At 48.8% G+C, this 20,085-nt stretch overlaps 1 protein-coding gene across 1 annotated transcript; it reads left to right on the top strand.

The window, feature by feature from the left end:
- The first annotated feature begins 1,370 nt into the window (after window positions 1-1,370).
- LOC135082999 (uncharacterized) lies at window positions 1,371-19,820 on the top strand. The gene is made up of 23 exons (XM_063977760.1): window positions 1,371-1,795; window positions 2,171-2,536; window positions 3,670-3,821; window positions 6,004-6,132; window positions 7,250-7,401; window positions 8,133-8,238; window positions 8,932-10,440; window positions 11,462-11,994; window positions 12,179-12,329; window positions 12,783-12,947; window positions 13,004-13,069; window positions 13,126-13,191; window positions 13,248-13,313; window positions 13,370-13,435; window positions 13,492-13,557; window positions 13,614-13,679; window positions 13,736-13,801; window positions 13,858-13,923; window positions 13,980-14,045; window positions 14,078-14,167; window positions 14,438-14,533; window positions 14,732-14,909; window positions 19,364-19,820. Exons 1-23 carry the CDS (start codon window positions 1,540-1,542, stop codon window positions 19,654-19,656), a joined length of 4,770 nt encoding a protein of 1,589 aa, XP_063833830.1. The 5' UTR covers window positions 1,371-1,539; the 3' UTR covers window positions 19,657-19,820.
- Window positions 19,821-20,085: the final 265 nt, after the last annotated feature.

Genomic DNA, 20,085 nt, shown 5'->3' with positions numbered 1-20,085 from the left:
GTGGCTATAATAACTTTAAAAAATAATATATTGTCTAATTTTGATTAAATAATACAAAATATTAAGCTAATATTTTAAATCCTTGATTCATTAGGTAGGATGGAACTATAATGAGTAAGTATATAAGTAGGTGCTTTGTTGGATTTTATGGTAGGACTTCTCCATACCTTCAGGTTATTTTAGCTTGCCTGAATAGAAGACAATATTTTGTAGGTATTCAACTACTGCGCATTTCTTTGTTTAATCATCCATACCTACAGATAAAAGGTAAACTAGAACCTGTCTACCAATTACTCAGATTTTGTAGGCATGGAGCGTAGTGTTTTCCAGAGAGTAGGCAGATTTGCGAATTTTCCTCATCGGATTATTGTGTGTAATATCACACAAGACGCAGAGTTGATTACCTAGTCTGCGCACGATTGTGATCATTCCAAATGGGGACATTCCACCGGGCAAAACATGTCACCTATTTCCTCCGTAGATTTACTTTTTATGAGTACATGGCATGGCAACAAAATTAAGGAAATTTAATAAAAAAAACTAATTATCAATGAAATATCATTCAGTGTGGTTCAATTTCATTAAATCTAAAATGAAATCGCCTTTTTATTAGTCTTACTTAGGCTCTGTTAGGCTTAATACGTTTTGGGTAAACTGTACCTAGCAGGTAGATAAATAGAAGAAAACTACACCTAGTATAATAAAATAAGACAAGAAAATAAAAAGAAAGAAACTAAAGATACGGCACAATTTAGAAGGTCTTATCGCTTTAAAGCGATCTATACCAGAGAACTTAGCGGACAGTTGTTTAGAATAGATAAAAAGGGAACGCTCAATAAATCAATTATTTTATGAATAATGCCCATATTGTTCTTGGCTTACTTTGAAATATTTATGTTAATTATAAAGTGTATAATAATTATTACTCGCATTTCAATACAATTTAATGGCCACCAACTGTTGCCCGTGGGGAAACAGGCATAAATAAATGCCGTCTCCCTGTACACTTTCCTCGAAGATTCTTAAAAAAGGTTTTGATGTTTTTTTTTAGTTTTATATGGAGCGTGGCAGGAAAATGAAGCGTCATATAAATTCTTAAATTCATGTTTTACTTTCTGAGATATGTTTTTAGCCAACCAATATTTATTTATTATTATATTTATTAATCCAATAATTGAATACTTTTTATACCTTGACACTGGCTATAATATGTGCAAAGCGCACAAAGCCATAACTGAAAGAAATAACCCTCCTTCTGGCGCAGTCGGGTGTATCAGATCTATATCCAAAGCCGTAAAACTTCCATTAAAAAAAAAGAAGTTACTTGTCAGTTTTTGTCACTGTCAGTTTGACAGTAATGGTTCGGTTCGTGTGATCGTCAAGTTTTGGGTAGATTGATAAACTTTCTTTTTATCGTCAATTTGTGATTAGATTAGTTCCTTCAAACCTTATCTTTACTTATTGTGCCTTCTTTACTTTACTTTCTCATATAACCCACTTCTACAAAACTCCCAATGTGAATGAATCAAAGGCCCAACAATGTTGTCCCGTTTCGTGGTTTCGCAAGTGAAGCACAATTCGTACTTCCTGGTGGGGGTGGTGATCGGGCTGTGGGTGGCGCTGGCCGCGATTCCTCTGGAGGAGGAGGTGGCGGCGTGCGCGGAGGCGAGCACGGCGGCGTTGAGCGACGAGTTCGAGCCGCATCGCGAGGAGAAGCCCTTAGGGCCCGCGGGCCCGGCGGCGGGCCGCAGCGTGCAGCGCCCGCGCTACTACAGCACCGAGCTGGGCATGAGAGGTGTGTACACCCTATCAACATGGAAATTATGGTCAGAGGGTTGATGAATCTATCTCATAGAGGTAACTGTAATTACAAGCTGAGCTGACCTACTTTTGGTTCTGTAAATTATCTAGCTAGTAAGGCAAATTTAAGCTGAGGTTTTAAACTACTATGTTGTAGGTTACCTTCATGAAAAGAGTAAAGTCAACTAGACATAAAAGAAAATTGTTTTCTCTGCATTTTGAGACAACTAAATCCTGACCTTATCAGCAGGACACACTTCTAGCAAGTGAAATGAAAACGTTTTACATTGAAAGCAATAGAGTGGCCTAATTAATAATAAATTTTAGATCTTGTTTATTGTTTTACAAAAAATAATTTTGTTTTCCACAGGGTCTTTACTCGCTGGAGTGTTAAGCTCAGAAGATGCCTTGGATTCAAGAGTGGCTGCCTTGAACCAAACCGCTGCCCGTCTCCAACCCGCATTCCGAGTATTCATAGCAGCATCCACCGTTCAGGCCGCCCCCGGGCGCGCAAATGTCGTGGGCTTCACTGACACTCGGGAAATGCTCAAACCATTCCATGCTCTGAAATATCTGGCTGACAATTACCTCGAAGAGTATAATTTCTTTTTCTTGGTGTCGGACACATCATTTGTTAATGCCCGGAGGCTGTCCGAGCTTGTGTCCAAGCTGAGTGTCAGTCAGGATGTCTACATGGGCACTATCGCGGAAGATGACAGCCACTACTGTACCCTAGGTGAGAATCAATATTTTAAGTTTGTAGTGGGTCTGTTTAGGACCTTGGCTAACAATAAAATTGCCTTCAAATTAAATAGCATTAATGCTGTGTGAGGTCCCGTTGCAGTGGGCATCTTGTTGGTGAATGGGTGGCACTGCTCAGTTTACTCTTGTTTTTATTTTATTTTTTCTTCTTCCAATATTATGTGTCACTGTCATGTCTATGTAATTGCCTGTATTTGTGTGATGTCCATTGTAATAAATGTATCTTTCTTTCTTTCTTAATAGCAAGCACTTTAGTGACAATATTATTGTAAAATACAAGCAAAAATGGCTGTCTGCTCTGTGCAGATTTCTTTCTTTGAGTGCAACGATTCTGCACGCGCACCCGGCGCTAGTGATGTGGCGCGACGCTAATGAGGTTGCATGCGTGGCGCGAACAGGGTCTTAATTACTCATTGTATGTAGAGGCAGGCCTGTTCATCTCCGCGAGTTTACATCGAAAAAAAAAACACGCACGATGGCCCACCTACAGGATACTATTCGACAAGGCCTCACATACGAGCGAACATTGACTCACGCACGCGTATTCTTGTGTATGATGGAAGAAAATAAAGAAAATGGAAATACTGTGCAGTATTTAACTGCCTAAATAATAATAAAAACACAGAATGTACTTTTTTAAGTTGCCTCAAGACACTGAGAGGTAAATAAGTAGTTAATATTATTCATGATAATTCATGCTAAATCATGTATTTCCTCCGCCATTTTCCGCAGTTTGGCACCTCACGTCACATCATTTTACCGAAGTCAGCCCTATAGCTTCGGCGCAGTGCCGATCACTGACGTTTGTCAACAAAATGGTGCTTGACTCTTGAGACAGGCTAAATTACACCATATTGTTAATGACATTGAGCATACATTTTTTTAAATACCTTCGCAAAGTAAAACTTCTGTACGTAGTACTTATTATTATTCTGTGGTAGAGGGTACTAATCAGGGATGTTATGGATATCTGTAACCGTAACTTTCGAATATCCGAAATAAAAAAATATTCGTAACCGAAACCGGTATGATATTAATCCTGTATCCATAACCGAAACTACATATCCATAACATCCCTAGTACTAATGTAATGTTAATTGTTTGCAGAGGGCGGCATCCTGCTGTCGAACTCGGTGCTACGCGCGGTGCACGGCGAGCTGGACTGGTGCGTGCGCAACTCGTACTCGCCGCGCCACCACGAGAACCTCGGCCGCTGCGTGCTGCACGCCGCGCACCAGCGCTGCACGACCGCGCTGCAGGTGACGCCTCAGAATGCCGCTAGCCATTCAAATCAAAATCATCATCATCATCATCATCATCATTTCAGCCACAGGACGTCCACTGCTGAACATAGGCCTCCCCCAATGACTTCCACATCGCACGGTTGGTAGCGGCCTGCATCCAGCGCCTTCCCGCTACCTTTATCAGGTCGTCGGTCCACCTTGTGGGTGGACGTCCCACGCTGCGTTTTCCGGTACGCGGCCTCCATTCCAGAACCTTGCTGCCCCATCGGCCGTCAGTTCTGCGTACTATGTGCCCAGCCCACTGCCACTTCAGCTTGCTGATCCGTCGGGCTATGTCAGCGACTTTAGTTCGTTTACGGATCTCCTCATTTCTGATTCGAAATCAAAATCAAAAATATTTTATTCAATTTTTACCACTGGTGTCACTTATGAACATCAAAATATAGTAAACTAGCTTTTGCCCACGGCTTCACTCGCGTGAAATTTAGTTTGCCACAGATCGTCATAAATTATAGCATATATGTTAATCTGGGTCATCCCAACTAATATTATAAATGCGAAAGTAACTCTGTCTGTCTGTCTGTCTGTCTGTCTGTCTGTCTGTCTGTTACGCTTTCCCGCTTAAACCTCGCAACCGATTTTGATGAAATTTGGCATAGAGATAGTTTGAGTCCCGGGAAAGAACATAGGATAGTTTTTATCCCGGTTTTTGAAACAGGGACGCGCGCGATAAAGTTTTTCTGTGACAGACAAAATTCCACGCGGGCGAAGCCGCGGGCGGAAAGCTAGTAAACAATAATACTGTAAAGTTTCTTCAAAATCCGTTCAGTAGTTTTTGCGTGAGAGTAACAAACATCCAGACATCATGACATCCAAACTTTCGCATTTATAATATTAGTAGGATAGGATAGGATAGTAGGAAAAAAAAAAGTAGCCCTTATGGGGCACTTTACATGTCTCCTTATCTTTTGGGCCCTACCAGTATTCCATTATACGGATTCCAAGTTCCTCTGTCTGTTCAAGCAAACGCCTTGAGCGACAGCAACCATCTGGCTACACAACTACCTGTTTTTGCTGAAAAGAATGCAATTGGCTTCAATATCTGGGGGCACGGCAGTGCCCCCGCCAAGTCGAGCGCGAAGCAAACACTGCCGTACCATCCTTTACTGGAACCATTTCGCCGCATTTTCAGGCCCCTATTTGAGAACCTCTGGATAAGACCAGAACACAGAAATTTTCGTCATCTAGTAAGCTATACTCACATACTTAAAATCCAAAATTTCAAGTCTGTAGGTCATTTAGTTCCGAAGTTAAGCGAAAGCAAAGTTTCGCATTTACGACACTCACTCACTCACTGATGATCATCAAAATAGAACTAGTACTTCCCATAAACTCAGAGAGCTGAAATTTGGTACAGAGTTAGGGTTTAATGGCCACATAAAGGGAAAACTATAAAAACTAGGAAAATCGAAGATCTGGAGTAACACCACATTCATAATCAATACTACTCCGGCACCGTGGTGTTCGCCTGTATCGCTCACCGCTAGATGGCGCTAGCACTAGCAAGCGGTGTCCAGATTTTTTTCCTTTCTAGAGAAAGTCGTCGATTAAATTGAATGTTGTGTAATTTGCATTTCGTTGATTTCGTTTATTATATTGTAAAGTTCGCTAAGGTTATGTTATTAAAACAATTCTGATTCGTTGTCCATTTTAAAGGTCGTTGAGTTTATTTGTGTTTAATATCGTAAAAAAATGACCATAAAACGACGACGTTGAATAATTTTGCCACGTTCTACAAAAAGAAGTGAAATCCCACCAAAAACATTCTGTAAAAAACTAGCCAAGTCTCGATGGAGCTGCTTGTTTATCTCTAAAAAGTAATGAAATCTAGACAAAGTCCTTCAGTGCGATTAAGTTCCTTACTGCGATTTCTTTATTATTATAGTTAATGTTGTGTGACTTGGCCGTTGAAGGGTGACAAAACCAGGTGCTCCATGACACTTTTTTTGTGCCTTGTTTGTATTTTCCCTAACTTAGGCAAGAAAAAGAAAGTTGTGACAATGCTGTGTATATTGTAGTAATCACGTATCATCTTACTTGTTTTTATACTGTGTGTACATTTGCAATCAGCTCCAAGACTGAACAAATCTGTTCTGTGATAATGTATCATCAAACTAAACCGCATGGTCTGTGGCAGGGTGAGAGCTACTCGTCGGCGCGTCTGGAGGAAGGCGGCGCTTTAACGCCGGCGCTGGCGGACGCGGTCACCACCCACCCGGTGTCCGAACCCGCACTGTTCTACCGTCTACATGCTTACGTTTCTAGGGTGAGTCGCTTGAACAGAACAACATTTATCCCACCAAAAACATTCTGTAAAAAACTAGCCAAGTCTCGATGGAGCTGCCTGTTTATCTCTAAAAAGTAATGAAATCTAGACAAAGTCGTGCCCAGTCTAAGGTTCCTTACTGCGATTTCTTTATTATTATTGTTAATGTTGTGTAACTTGGCTGTTGAACAATCTTTATTAAGATAATCATACATACGTATTATTGAAATACGCAGCTTTATTAAGCCTACAATTGTCTGGTTGTTACACATCGTCGGCGTCACATGTACAAAAAATATGTTCTACCAACTCTTACCCATGTGGCATGCAATAAATAATTTGAATATGACATTGCAATAATAGTGTTGGCACTGAGGTTCAGTGAGATTAAAGATGGCTCTTGGCGCCAGATAACGAGGCTGAAATGTTATGGAGATTCACGTCATCTACTAAACGAAACAAACGCTGCCATGTGAGTACCCATAGGAATAGTAAGTTGGGACCAAAGCGGCGCAATCTAGATTTACCCTGATCAAGACTGCACTGAATATGTCTACATTTTAAGCCAAGACTTAGGAAGTGAAGAAGTCAATATTTTTAGATTGTCTAGCAAGTTATAGATCGTGCCATCCACGAACACGCGCCTCACCATTCTTCCGCTAATGTTTGAGTGTTATCGGCACACGCACACTACAATAATGACGCTCAGATTACTCGGATCAAACTCCCGGCACACCGCGCTTTTCTCGACTATAAATTGGTGGGGCGCGTCTTCGTGGATGGCACGATCTATTTATATACAAATGGCTCCTTAAGAGCAAAATGACGATTTGTAAGAACTATTTATTAGTCTAAACAAATAAAGAAATTTTGACTTTGACTTTGAATGACGGCTATCGTTTTAGCGCTCACCAGTTAGCGCCACTGTAGAGTAAGGTCCTGTCACTTGCTAGTAGCGAAGACAGTGGCACCAACTGGTGAGCACGAAAGTGGTAGGAGGACTATCGCATTTGCACTCATCAAGATGGCGCCACTGTAAAGTAAGGTACTGTCAATCGCCAGGGGTGCCAACTGTTAAGTATAAAAACGATAGCCCTCATTGATGTGTTATCAACAGGTGTTCCTGGAGCGGGACCGCGCCTCGGTGGCGCGGCTGCGGGCGCAGCTGGTGCACACGGCCACCCGCCACCCGCGCGGCTACCGCAACGCCACCTGGCCCGCCGGCCTGCGCGCCGACCCCGGGCTCGCCGCGCCGCCGCCCGACTCCAGGTCACACGCCGACACATACAGTACCCGACATTAAATATTGCACATCGACCTTTGGAAAGAGAATCGGTTAATTTCGGCTCGTAGAGCGTTATCTCTGTCGTACACTACCTATACGATTGACAAAACGTCATTGACAAAACATTATTTAATGAAAATGTTATCCGAACCCTTAGTATTTCTCTTCGACAAATACTTTAACACATTGTGAACCACTTTTCTTTCACGACTATAAAAAGTTTTTAGCAATTTAATTCACAAAATGAATTGCACACATTTAAAATAAAGTTTGTTTACACTTTGACAAAACGTCATTGTCAGTCGTTCAAGTGCGAGAGTGATAACACTCTACGAAACCGAAATTAGCCGATTGTATCTTTCTAAAAGTCGATGTGCAATATTTATCGCCGGGTATTGTACAGGGTGTTCCTGGAGCGTGACAGGGCCGATAGAAGTTGCAGAGCGAGATATTAACCGCGATTGTTCTCTACAAGAAAGACCTCTCCAAGGATTTCTACAGTTTCCACATCGACCGGTTATGCGCTGCTCAGATCCAGTGAGAGGCCAACTTACATTACGTTTTCGAGTCCATGGTACATGCTGTATTATTCTAGCCCAACAGCTATCAATTTCTCGACCTATTTAACGATTCTCCAAATGTAGATCGTTGAAAATCTTCATTCACAAATTGATTTTATTTTACAGTTAATTTTAAATTCGTTTTATCCATTCAGGTTCGACCACTTGCGCTGGACGCTGTTCAACGAGTCGCACGCGTTCATGCCGGACGACCATCGCGCTGTTGGCCTCATTACCGGCGCCACCAAGGAAGCACTAGAGGTGACTCATCATCATCACCATTTCAACCACAGGACGTCCATTGCTTAACATAGGTCTGAATGATTTCCATAATGACCGGTTGGTAGCGGCATGCATTCAGCGCCTTCCTGCTACGTTTATGAGGTCGTCGGTCCACTTTGTGGGTGGACATCCTACGCTGCGCTTTCCGGTACGTGGCCTCCACTCCAGAAGCTCGCTGCCCCATCGGCCATCAGTTCTGCGTACTATGTGCCCTGCTCATTGTTACTTCAGCGATTTGAGTTTGTTTACGGATCTCCTCCGGAGGTGGAACTCATTTATTCAACGATCAGGTCATTCTACGTTTTATATTATTAAACTTTATAGTTAACGCGTTATAATATGGTCTAGCGCTTAATTTAGTAAGTGCCTGAGGAATGGGAGCTGCATGGGAGGGTGTTTTTGACTAAATTAAGAGCTAGAGGTATAGTTAAACTAATGTCCGGTCGCGACGGTCGCCGAGCACGTAGAATTTCGTCCAATGACCCCGAGCTACCCATTCTTATCGCTCGCGCGTAATCATATTGCTGTCGCGACTATGCGACGGGCGGCCGCAGTGAGTGTGCGGGAGGATGGGCAGCTTAGGGTCATTGGACGAAATTCTATGTGCTCGGCGACCGGACTTTATAAAGCTAATGTTATGTTATCTTTATCTAAATAAAATGTCGTTTTCAGCTGGTACTGCGCACGGCGCGCGCGTGGGCATTAAACCGCTGGCCTGAAGCCGAAGACGTTCGTCTTTTGGAAGGTGCGTGGCGCTGGGAGCCGCCCTACGCGCTGCGCTACCGGCTGCTGCTGCACGCGCCGCCCAAGCAGCCCGCCCAGGCCGCGCCGGTGAGTCGCATTCTGTCCTTGCATGTAGACTGGCCCGAGGCGGAGGACGTGCGTCTCCTGGAGGGCGCGTGGCGCTGGGAGCCGCCCTACGCGCTGCGCTACCGGCTGCTGCTGCACGCGCCGCCCAAGCAGCCCGCCCAGGCCGCGCCGGTGAGTCGCATTCTGTCCTTGCATGTAGACTGGCCCGAGGCGGAGGACGTGCGTCTCCTGGAGGGCGCGTGGCGCTGGGAGCCGCCCTACGCGCTGCGCTACCGGCTGCTGCTGCACGCGCCGCCCAAGCAGCCCGCCCAGGCCGCGCCGGTGAGTCGCATTCTGTCCTTGCATGTAGACTGGCCCGAGGCGGAGGACGTGCGTCTCCTGGAGGGCGCGTGGCGCTGGGAGCCGCCCTACGCGCTGCGCTACCGGCTGCTGCTGCACGCGCCGCCCAAGCAGCCCGCCCAGGCCGCGCCGGTGAGTCGCATTCTGTCCTTGCATGTAGACTGGCCCGAGGCGGAGGACGTGCGTCTCCTGGAGGGCGCGTGGCGCTGGGAGCCGCCCTACGCGCTGCGCTACCGGCTGCTGCTGCACGCGCCGCCCAAGCAGCCCGCCCAGGCCGCGCCGGTGAGTCGCATTCTGTCCTTGCATGTAGACTGGCCCGAGGCGGAGGACGTGCGTCTCCTGGAGGGCGCGTGGCGCTGGGAGCCGCCCTACGCGCTGCGCTACCGGCTGCTGCTGCACGCGCCGCCCAAGCAGCCCGCCCAGGCCGCGCCGGTGAGTCGCATTCTGTCCTTGCATGTAGACTGGCCCGAGGCGGAGGACGTGCGTCTCCTGGAGGGCGCGTGGCGCTGGGAGCCGCCCTACGCGCTGCGCTACCGGCTGCTGCTGCACGCGCCGCCCAAGCAGCCCGCCCAGGCCGCGCCGGTGAGTCGCATTCTGTCCTTGCATGTAGACTGGCCCGAGGCGGAGGACGTGCGTCTCCTGGAGGGCGCGTGGCGCTGGGAGCCGCCCTACGCGCTGCGCTACCGGCTGCTGCTGCACGCGCCGCCCAAGCAGCCCGCCCAGGCCGCGCCGGTGAGTCGCATTCTGTCCTTGCATGTAGACTGGCCCGAGGCGGAGGACGTGCGTCTCCTGGAGGGCGCGTGGCGCTGGGAGCCGCCCTACGCGCTGCGCTACCGGCTGCTGCTGCACGCGCCGCCCAAGCAGCCCGCCCAGGCCGCGCCGGTGAGTCGCATTCTGTCCTTGCATGTAGACTGGCCCGAGGCGGAGGACGTGCGTCTCCTGGAGGGCGCGTGGCGCTGGGAGCCGCCCTACGCGCTGCGCTACCGGCTGCTGCTGCACGCGCCGCCCAAGCAGCCCGCCCAGGCCGCGCCGGTGAGTCGCATTCTGTCCTTGCATTTAGACTGGCGCCCGTATTAGGATGGAATGATGTATGGCGACGGAACGCATGTGAAACGTACAAAGAGATAGGAAGAAGATGCCGAGAGGGGCGTTCACTGTTTAATGTAAAGCTTCATTATGTATTGTTTGACTTACCGATAGATGGCGCTGTGTGTAGATTAAATCGCGATATGGAAGTTTTTGATGACATACATATAATTATTATTTCCGCCGGTAGTTTCCCAAGACTCACTTGAAAAAATTCGTTTTCGTGTTCTAAGGCAAAGTTCTCGCTATCTCTGTAGATACCTCTTTCATATCCCTTTGTGCAAAACTAAGTTAGGCCAAAACTCGCCACTCAACCGGTTGTGTGCAACGTATAATAAAGCGGTGGCTGGCAACCCAGACACAGACACCGGTCTTGACGTTTTCGGTGACAGCCTCCCTAAATTTAAGTCAAAACTCAAGCCTGTATTCGGAACGACTTAGGTACCGAACAAAATGAACAATTACTAAATCCTTTATATTGTTCGGTGCTTAAACTCTAAACTCTATTCAATTGATTTTTGTTTTTACTAGTGTATAATTACCCTAACATTGTAAAAAGAAATGCTGTGTATACCTGTAATTGAGGTCATATACGTATCATGTGTTAAACCATGTTAAAATGTATGAACTGTATTATGTATGTGACTTTGTTGGTGTACCTAATAAATAAATAAATTATAGTCTAATCTTGTTTCTGAATAAATGAAACTTGTCACTGGAATATTGGTTTTATTGAAGTTTTTGGGACTTGTACAAGGTGTGCTGCGTTGTTAAGTCTGAGATACAACGCAACGCAACGTCACGTCAGCGTCCGTGTGGCATCTGCCTTAGCTATTAGTATCATGCGTATGAGCATCACACCCCACCGTGTCATACGCAACCACGACCACTCTGACAAGAGTGCCCAACTAAGAAGAAGAAGTATGAGCATCTTGCGCGTTGTTAACCTTTTATCTTCTTGTCCCAGAGCATCCGCAGCTTGGAAGTGGTGCGCGGTCTGGGCGCGGCGCGGCTGGCGGCGGCGCCCTACGTCACGGAGGCGGCGCGCGTCACGCTGCTGCTGCCGCTGGACGCGCGCGCGCAGCCCGACCTGCCCGCCTTCCTGCGCCGCCTGGAGGCCGTGTGTCTCGCGCAGGACAAGAACACACAGCTCGTTGTGGTGAGTCACCGTCCGCAGCGTGGAGGCGGCGGCGCCCTACGTCACGGAGGCGGCGCGCGTCACGCTGCTGCTGCCGCTGGACGCGCGCGCGCAGCCCGACCTGCCCGCCTTCCTGCGCCGCCTGGAGGCCGTGTGTCTCGCGCAGGACAAGAACACACAGCTCGTTGTGGTGAGTCACCGTCCGCAGCGTGGAGGCGGCGGCGCCCTACGTCACGGAGGCGGCGCGCGTCACGCTGCTGCTGCCGCTGGACGCGCGCGCGCAGCCCGACCTGCCCGCCTTCCTGCGCCGCCTGGAGGCCGTGTGTCTCGCGCAGGACAAGAACACACAGCTCGTTGTGGTGAGTCACCGTCCGCAGCGTGGAGGCGGCGGCGCCCTACGTCACGGAGGCGGCGCGCGTCACGCTGCTGCTGCCGCTGGACGCGCGCGCGCAGCCCGACCTGCCCGCCTTCCTGCGCCGCCTGGAGGCCGTGTGTCTCGCGCAGGACAAGAACACACAGCTCGTTGTGGTGAGTCACCGTCCGCAGCGTGGAGGCGGCGGCGCCCTACGTCACGGAGGCGGCGCGCGTCACGCTGCTGCTGCCGCTGGACGCGCGCGCGCAGCCCGACCTGCCCGCCTTCCTGCGCCGCCTGGAGGCCGTGTGTCTCGCGCAGGACAAGAACACACAGCTCGTTGTGGTGAGTCACCGTCCGCAGCGTGGAGGCGGCGGCGCCCTACGTCACGGAGGCGGCGCGCGTCACGCTGCTGCTGCCTGCTGAAAATTTGGTATATTCTTGACTTTATTTATGTCCACGGTCGTCTAATACTTAATGTCGAATTCCTCCATACAACAGGGGAAAAAAATCTGGACACCGCGATCCAGCTTTTTGCGCATAAACGAACAACGCCATCTATTGGCATTTGGCAATCAACATAAACAAGTTTTCTGGAAGGTTTATACAGGCAGTGGATGATTTTTATGTATTTAACGCCCGCATTCACAAACGATGCTTGCATAAGTGAAGCAGCGAATCGAACGCACAGCTCTGCGATCGGTTCATGTGACACCCTGTGCGTTCACGCGCGCTGTGAGACCTCATAGTAATGTTTGTGAATACGGGCGTAAGTGTACAGTTTGCGTGTGTGTGCAGGTGGTGATCCGCGCGCCGGGCGAGGACGAGTCCGTTCTGGAGGCGACGCGCGCGGCGCTGGACGTGTTAAGTGCGCGGCACCGCGGCGCCTCGCTGCAGGCCGTGGGCGCCGCGCTGGCGCCCGCCGCGCTGCCCGACCACGAGTGGGCGCAGCGCCTGCAGAAGGTGCGTGACACATGTCAGACTGATGCGGGATCGGCTCTAGAGGCGCCTCGCTGCAGGCCGTGGGCGCCGCGCTGGCGCCCGCCGCGCTGCCCGACCACGAGTGGGCGCAGCGCCTGCAGAAGGTGCGTGACACATGTCAGACTGATGCGGGATCGGCTCTAGAGGCGCCTCGCTGCAGGCCGTGGGCGCCGCGCTGGCGCCCGCCGCGCTGCCCGACCACGAGTGGGCGCAGCGCCTGCAGAAGGTGCGTGACACATGTCAGACTGATGCGGGATCGGCTCTAGAGGCGCCTCGCTGCAGGCCGTGGGCGCCGCGCTGGCGCCCGCCGCGCTGCCCGACCACGAGTGGGCGCAGCGCCTGCAGAAGGTGCGTGACACATGTCAGACTGATGCGGGATCGGCTCTAGAGGCGCCTCGCTGCAGGCCGTGGGCGCCGCGCTGGCGCCCGCCGCGCTGCCCGACCACGAGTGGGCGCAGCGCCTGCAGAAGGTGCGTGACACATGTCAGACTGATGCGGGATCGGCTCTAGAGGCGCCTCGCTGCAGGCCGTGGGCGCCGCGCTGGCGCCCGCCGCGCTGCCCGACCACGAGTGGGCGCAGCGCCTGCAGAAGGTGCGTGACACATGTCAGACTGATGCGGGATCGGCTCTAGAGGCGCCTCGCTGCAGGCCGTGGGCGCCGCGCTGGCGCCCGCCGCGCTGCCCGACCACGAGTGGGCGCAGCGCCTGCAGAAGGTGCGTGACACATGTCAGACTGATGCGGGATCGGCTCTAGAGGCGCCTCGCTGCAGGCCGTGGGCGCCGCGCTGGCGCCCGCCGCGCTGCCCGACCACGAGTGGGCGCAGCGCCTGCAGAAGGTGCGTGACACATGTCAGACTGATGCGGGATCGGCTCTAGAGGCGCCTCGCTGCAGGCCGTGGGCGCCGCGCTGGCGCCCGCCGCGCTGCCCGACCACGAGTGGGCGCAGCGCCTGCAGAAGGTGCGTGACACATGTCAGACTGATGCGGGATCGGCTCTAGAGGCGCCTCGCTGCAGGCCGTGGGCGCCGCGCTGGCGCCCGCCGCGCTGCCCGACCACGAGTGGGCGCAGCGCCTGCAGAAGGTGCGTGACACATGTCAGACTGATGCGGGATCGGCTCTAGAGGCGCCTCGCTGCAGGCCGTGGGCGCCGCGCTGGCGCCCGCCGCGCTGCCCGACCACGAGTGGGCGCAGCGCCTGCAGAAGGTGCGTGACACATGTCAGACTGATGCGGGATCAAAAATGTCAATATTAATAAAAAATTAAGAATGGAGATTACTGATGCGGGATCGCGATCGGGACAAGTGCAGAACGTCAACCTCAACTTTGTCTATGGAAGAATAGAAACCAATCAAGCTAAATGCACACCTCACTGGAATGACTACACCTCCCCGCGTTTGCCCCGTCCGCACCAGCGCGTCGATGTGACGTCACAGCCGCCAGGTGCGCGTTTGTAATTTGTTTTTGTGATTGCAGGTGGCGTTGAGCATGGCGCTGCCGCGACTGTCGAAGGACACGCTGATTTTGCTCTCTGTGCCGCACATGGAATTTAATCAAGATTTCTTGAACAGGGTAAGTTTATTGCATTTACCGCGCATATTATACTACCTACTTTAGCACCTATTTCCACATTAATACGTACAAAACCGATACTCAGTGTAAGTTCATGAATCCGGCTCGAAGAACCAACTACTGTGAATTTTGAGATTTTTTTTTTTGTGTTTGCCGTTACTAGTGACTAGATTAAATGTGATTTTTGTCTTGAAACAGGTCCGCATGAACACGATCGCGGGCTGGCAGTGGTACTGGGCGCTGCCGTTCGCGCGCTACGCGCAGTACGCGCACCCGCGCTTCCTCGACGAGCGCGGCGCGCGACCGCAGCAGCACACGGGACGCTTCGCTACCCGAGGAGCCGTCCTCGCCTTCTACCGCCGCGACTGGGACGCGGGTGAGTGACGCGGGACACTAGCGCCGGCCACGCCACACCGGCCGCTTCACGCGCGGCGCCGTCCTCGCCTTCTACCGCCGCGACTGGGACGCGGGTGAGTGACGCGGGACACTAGCGCCGGCCACGCCACACCGGCCGCTTCACGCGCGGCGCCGTCCTCGCCTTCTACCGCCGCGACTGGGACGCGGGTGAGTGACGCGGGACACTAGCGCCGGCCACGCCACACCGGCCGCTTCACGCGCGGCGCCGTCCTCGCCTTCTACCGCCGCGACTGGGACGCGGGTGAGTGACGCGGGACACTAGCGCCGGCCACGCCACACCGGCCGCTTCACGCGCGGCGCCGTCCTCGCCTTCTACCGCCGCGACTGGGACGCGGGTGAGTGACGCGGGACACTAGCGCCGGCCACGCCACACCGGCCGCTTCACGCGCGGCGCCGTCCTCGCCTTCTACCGCCGCGACTGGGACGCGGGTGAGTGACGCGGGACACTAGCGCCGGCCACGCCACACCGGCCGCTTCACGCGCGGCGCCGTCCTCGCCTTCTACCGCCGCGACTGGGACGCGGGTGAGTGACGCGGGACACTATACCGGGACACCTGTCTAAGTCTGCGGGCACGAAACTGCGATTGCGACAGCGGGGCGGCGCGGCACTCGGCGATCGCAATACTATTCCTCATCGCGGCCGCCCATCACTCGGCCGTCGCCAGTCTCGTGCCTGCAGACTTAGGCCCGGTTTTTACCAAGGCAGAGCGAAGCGCTATTTTGATCAGTGCAGTCACGACAGTCATTCGGAGTACAAACAGTAAATCACCCCTGAGTAAGCCGTCTAGGTGCTGTTTACAGATCCAATTATTTTTAAAATCTAGTAGTTTTTACTTTTTCAGCCAGGGTCATTCAAGATTCTTTTTTCGTAGTCAAATTGTGTCACCTTTTTTATTTATTTATTTATTTATTTATTTATTTATTTATTTATTTACTAGCTTTCCGCCCGCGGCTTCGCCCGCGTGGAATTTTGTCTGTCACAGAAAAACTTTATCGCGCGCGTCCCTGTTTCAAAAACCGGGATAAAAACTATCCTATGTTCTTTCCCGGGACTCAAACTATCTCTATGCCAAATTTCATCAAAACCGGTTGCGAGGTTTAAGCGGGAAAGCGTAACAGACAGACAGAGTTACTTTCGCATTTATAATATTAGTTTATTTATTTATTTATTAGGTACACCAACAAAGTCACATACACAATACAGTTCATACATTTTAACATGGTTTAACACACACACATTTTGACACATTCAAGACCTGACCTTAAATAAAAAGAACACTTTGACATTATAGTGTCATTTTCGACAATGCGTTAGGGGTGGTAAGCATTGTGATTGTGATTGAAACATGAACAGGTGGCCTGACGTCACGGCCACCGCCTATGTTTAAGTTCCACGCGAAAATATGGAGGTAATTTAAATACAGTGGAATCTCTATAACTCGAATCTCAAGGGAAGTGCAAAAAAAATCGAGTTAACGAGTTTTCGACTTAACAAGAACTTCGAGATACAAGGACTTAACTGCTGAAATTTCGACTTGTAGAGGACGGACAAGCTCCGCTATAAGTAATCGTGTCCTGTGGCGACAAGGACAAACATCACGTTCACAGCTGTGTTACTTAGAAAGTTTCATTGATGTATTCTTTCATTGCACGTGTACAAGACAAAAACAATAGATTAGAAGCCCCGAACCCGAACATTCATTTTGGATTTTATTGCTATTATTTCGGGGAATTCCAAGTAAGACGTTATTATATTTTACTAACTACGACTTACAGAGTCCCCTTTTTTTTCGAGTTATAGAGTATAAATATGTAAAGCCTGACCAGGAACATAAAAACCCTGGCATAGAGGCGCGTCAATTGCATTTGATAGTGCAACACTGAGTACAGTCGTACCTGTGTTAAATTAATAGGCTAACTTTATGTATCACGATTCAGGATTACGGGCTAATTTGATATTTTCATAAATTAACGAAAAAGTATTATTATAGGTAACCTGGTTTAAATAAATTAAATGAAACCATCAATCGAGCTAGTAAGATTTATTTTATTATTCATCAATAATCAAATTCAGAACTTGAATATTCAACTGCAATGTCTGCTCATGAACGCTTCAAACTCGGTACTTCTTTCCCAATTCCATAAAATGCAACACTTAGAAAGTGACAAAAAACTTTAAAATAGGTAGTTGAAACAAACCACAGCTAATTTTCTTGTGGACTGTACTATACGATAAACATGTCAGTCAATTTGACAACCTTTGTTGGAAACATTATTCAATGAAAATATTGTCCGAACCCTTGGTATTTCTCTTCGACAAATACTTTAACACATTGAGAACCACTTTTATTTCACGACTATAAAAAGATTTTAGCAATTTCATTCACAAAATCAATTGTGCACATTTAAAATAAAGTTTGTTTACACTTTGACAACAATATACTGACATGCAAGGTGACATGTCAATGAAGTTTTCAGTTACTGTTGCCATTAAAAGAAATTAGTACCATTAGTTTTCCGCAACATGGCGAGGGTTTTTATGTTCCTGGTCAGGCTATATCATCAATACTTCGTAGGGAAATAACATTTTGTTCGAGTTACAAAGTCTAAATAATTCGAGATACCGCGTATTTAGGTGCTCAGCGGAAGGGAATGGCAATTTTTTTCGACTTACTGAGGATTTTGACTTAACGAGGTTCGAGTTATAGAGATTCCACTGTAATTAATTTCTCAGCCATTTCTTGATGGATTTCAAAAATAACTTCACCGGCTTTTTAGTTTTGGTCTATATTTTAATCCCATTAAGTGAAATCTAATATTTTCAACATCACGAAACTTCTCCATTTAACGTAGGCCTTTGTACTTTTGTTCTTACACGAGACTATTCCCAACCGTTACCGTTTCTGTGTGGTTAGGATTTTATTCAGTATTGACCAATATTTTGGCCCTTATGAATCGTAGTTGAACGTTGTCAGTTTAGTTTTCTTTTAATTTGGGACAATCTACGAACGATCGCGGACGTTCTGAACTCATGCCAAATGTTAATCTGCCGCCGGAAAGCCATTCAAAAAGACAATTAACTGAAAATATATATGCGAATTTTAAACAAATGCTATGGAATCTCCTCTGTGAGCTTCCGTATTTTATTTTTAAAATCCTTTATCCAATGAGATTCCGTTTGTTAGACTAGAGTTAAAGATAAGAATATCGGGTATCTGTGTGTGAACAGTAGGTTCGTGATTATCACCTCTCGTTCCCATCGCTACAACTCCTGTGTAGCCAGAATCTACAGCTCGACCGCCAATAAAAACCCAACCAGTGAAGGTCAAGTTTATCCCGGGGGAAAGTTGTCTGTCATTGGATCCGCAACGAAATTAATTAGAATAACATAGGAGGACTTCGAAGTTAAGGTTCGACTGAACAGTAGGTTGTGTAGCTTTCTGTGAGAACGAATTTCACGAATCGTGTTTCCAGTATACTACACTCAACATCAAATAAACCGCACCTTCCGCGACGCGAACTTTAAAGATTTTCTTCTGACACAATCATGGTACCCCAACAATATTGGTGTTATTTGAAAGCCCAATAAATATCCTTAAAGAAAAATACAGTTCATTTCTAAATAAATGATTAACATCCCAACTAATATAAATGCGAAAGTAACTCTGTCTGTCTGTCTGTCTGTTACGCTTTCCCGCTTAAACCTCGCAACCGATTTTGATGAAATTTGGCATAGAGATAGTTTGAGTCCCGGGAAAGAACATAGGATAGTTTTTATCCCGGTTTTTGAAACAGGGACGCGCGCGATAAAGTTTTTCTGTGACAGACAAAATTCCACGCGGGCGAAGCCGCGGGCGGAAAGCTAGTTTACCATAAATGTGACTTGAAAATAGACCTCACTTTGGGCTCACCTCTGGGATCAATTAGACCACTTTTTATGGTTATAAAACCAAATAAAGATCTCACGTGTCCTCTTTAACAGATGGATAGCGATTAATCCCAACTTAACAGTTTTATAGTCATAAAAATGGCTATAGCGTAACTACCTATTTTTTGAAGAAGTGACTCTGGATCCTTGTAAAGACACATTTTTGGGGTAAAACCTTTCCTTTAATGAAATGTAGTTTAGAACTAGGCTTTCAAATGGTACCAATGTTGGTGGGAAGTGGGGATGCATACGTTTGATAAGTGCTTGTCGCGGGAGGTGCGATTTATTTGATGCCGAGTGTATTTTTCACCTAAGATGATCTGTATGACGTTTCGAGTTTGAAAGTTATAGAGATGTCCCTTAACTAAACAATAGCGATTTATCTTAATCGTAATATACAATAACCTTGAAGTGTCATATTGATCATTTTAGGTGAAAAAGACTATAGTAACAAACAATGCTTCAATGTAAGTTATTATTCCCAGCCCTGGCGGCGTGGTCGGGTAGCTCAGAAGCGCCGGTGGTGGAGGTGCTGGCGGGCGCCTCGCTGCGCTGCCTGCGCGCGCCCGACCCCGCGCTCGTGCTCGCGCCGCGCCCGCCGCCCTGCCGCCTGTCCGGAGTGTCCGGGCCGTCCGGGGCCGCGTCCGGGCCGTCCGGCGCCGACGCCGAGGCGTGCCTGCGCGCGCAGAGCGCGTCCGGCTTCGCGCAGCTGGAGCTGGGCGACCGCCACGCGCTCGCCAAGCTGCTGCTCGAGGAGCGCGCCGCTGTGCACACCTAACGGCACGTTGCATTACGATAGTACGAATTAAAGCCTAGCGTTTGCTTTGTGATTTGTATAAAATTTGACAATGTTTTATACTGACGATATGATGTTAAAATGTTATGATCCCACTTATATTCACGGGAGATAATAAATCGTATTAAAATCACTGGGAGCAAAAATTGGTATCCTTTTAAGCCTCGGTTTCCACTGAGACGGAGCGGTGAAATGTTTTAAATAACCCAGTTCATTCAATCTGATTGATTATACGAAACATTTCTCCGCTACGCTCCGCCTTGGTGAAAACCGGGCTTTACTACTAACTGTTGCCCTATTTGTTACAAAATAATAATGCGAAAGTAATTTAGATTAATTGATCGACGACGCCCATGTCATTAATACAAATCACATGATATATTGTCAGCTTACGCTAATCCACCAAATTTA

Source organism: Ostrinia nubilalis, chromosome 22 (assembly GCF_963855985.1).
Source record: "Ostrinia nubilalis chromosome 22, ilOstNubi1.1, whole genome shotgun sequence".
In the NCBI taxonomy this organism is placed as follows: Eukaryota; Metazoa; Arthropoda; class Insecta; order Lepidoptera; family Crambidae; genus Ostrinia; species Ostrinia nubilalis.
This window is presented reverse-complemented; position numbering and strand designations above follow the sequence as displayed.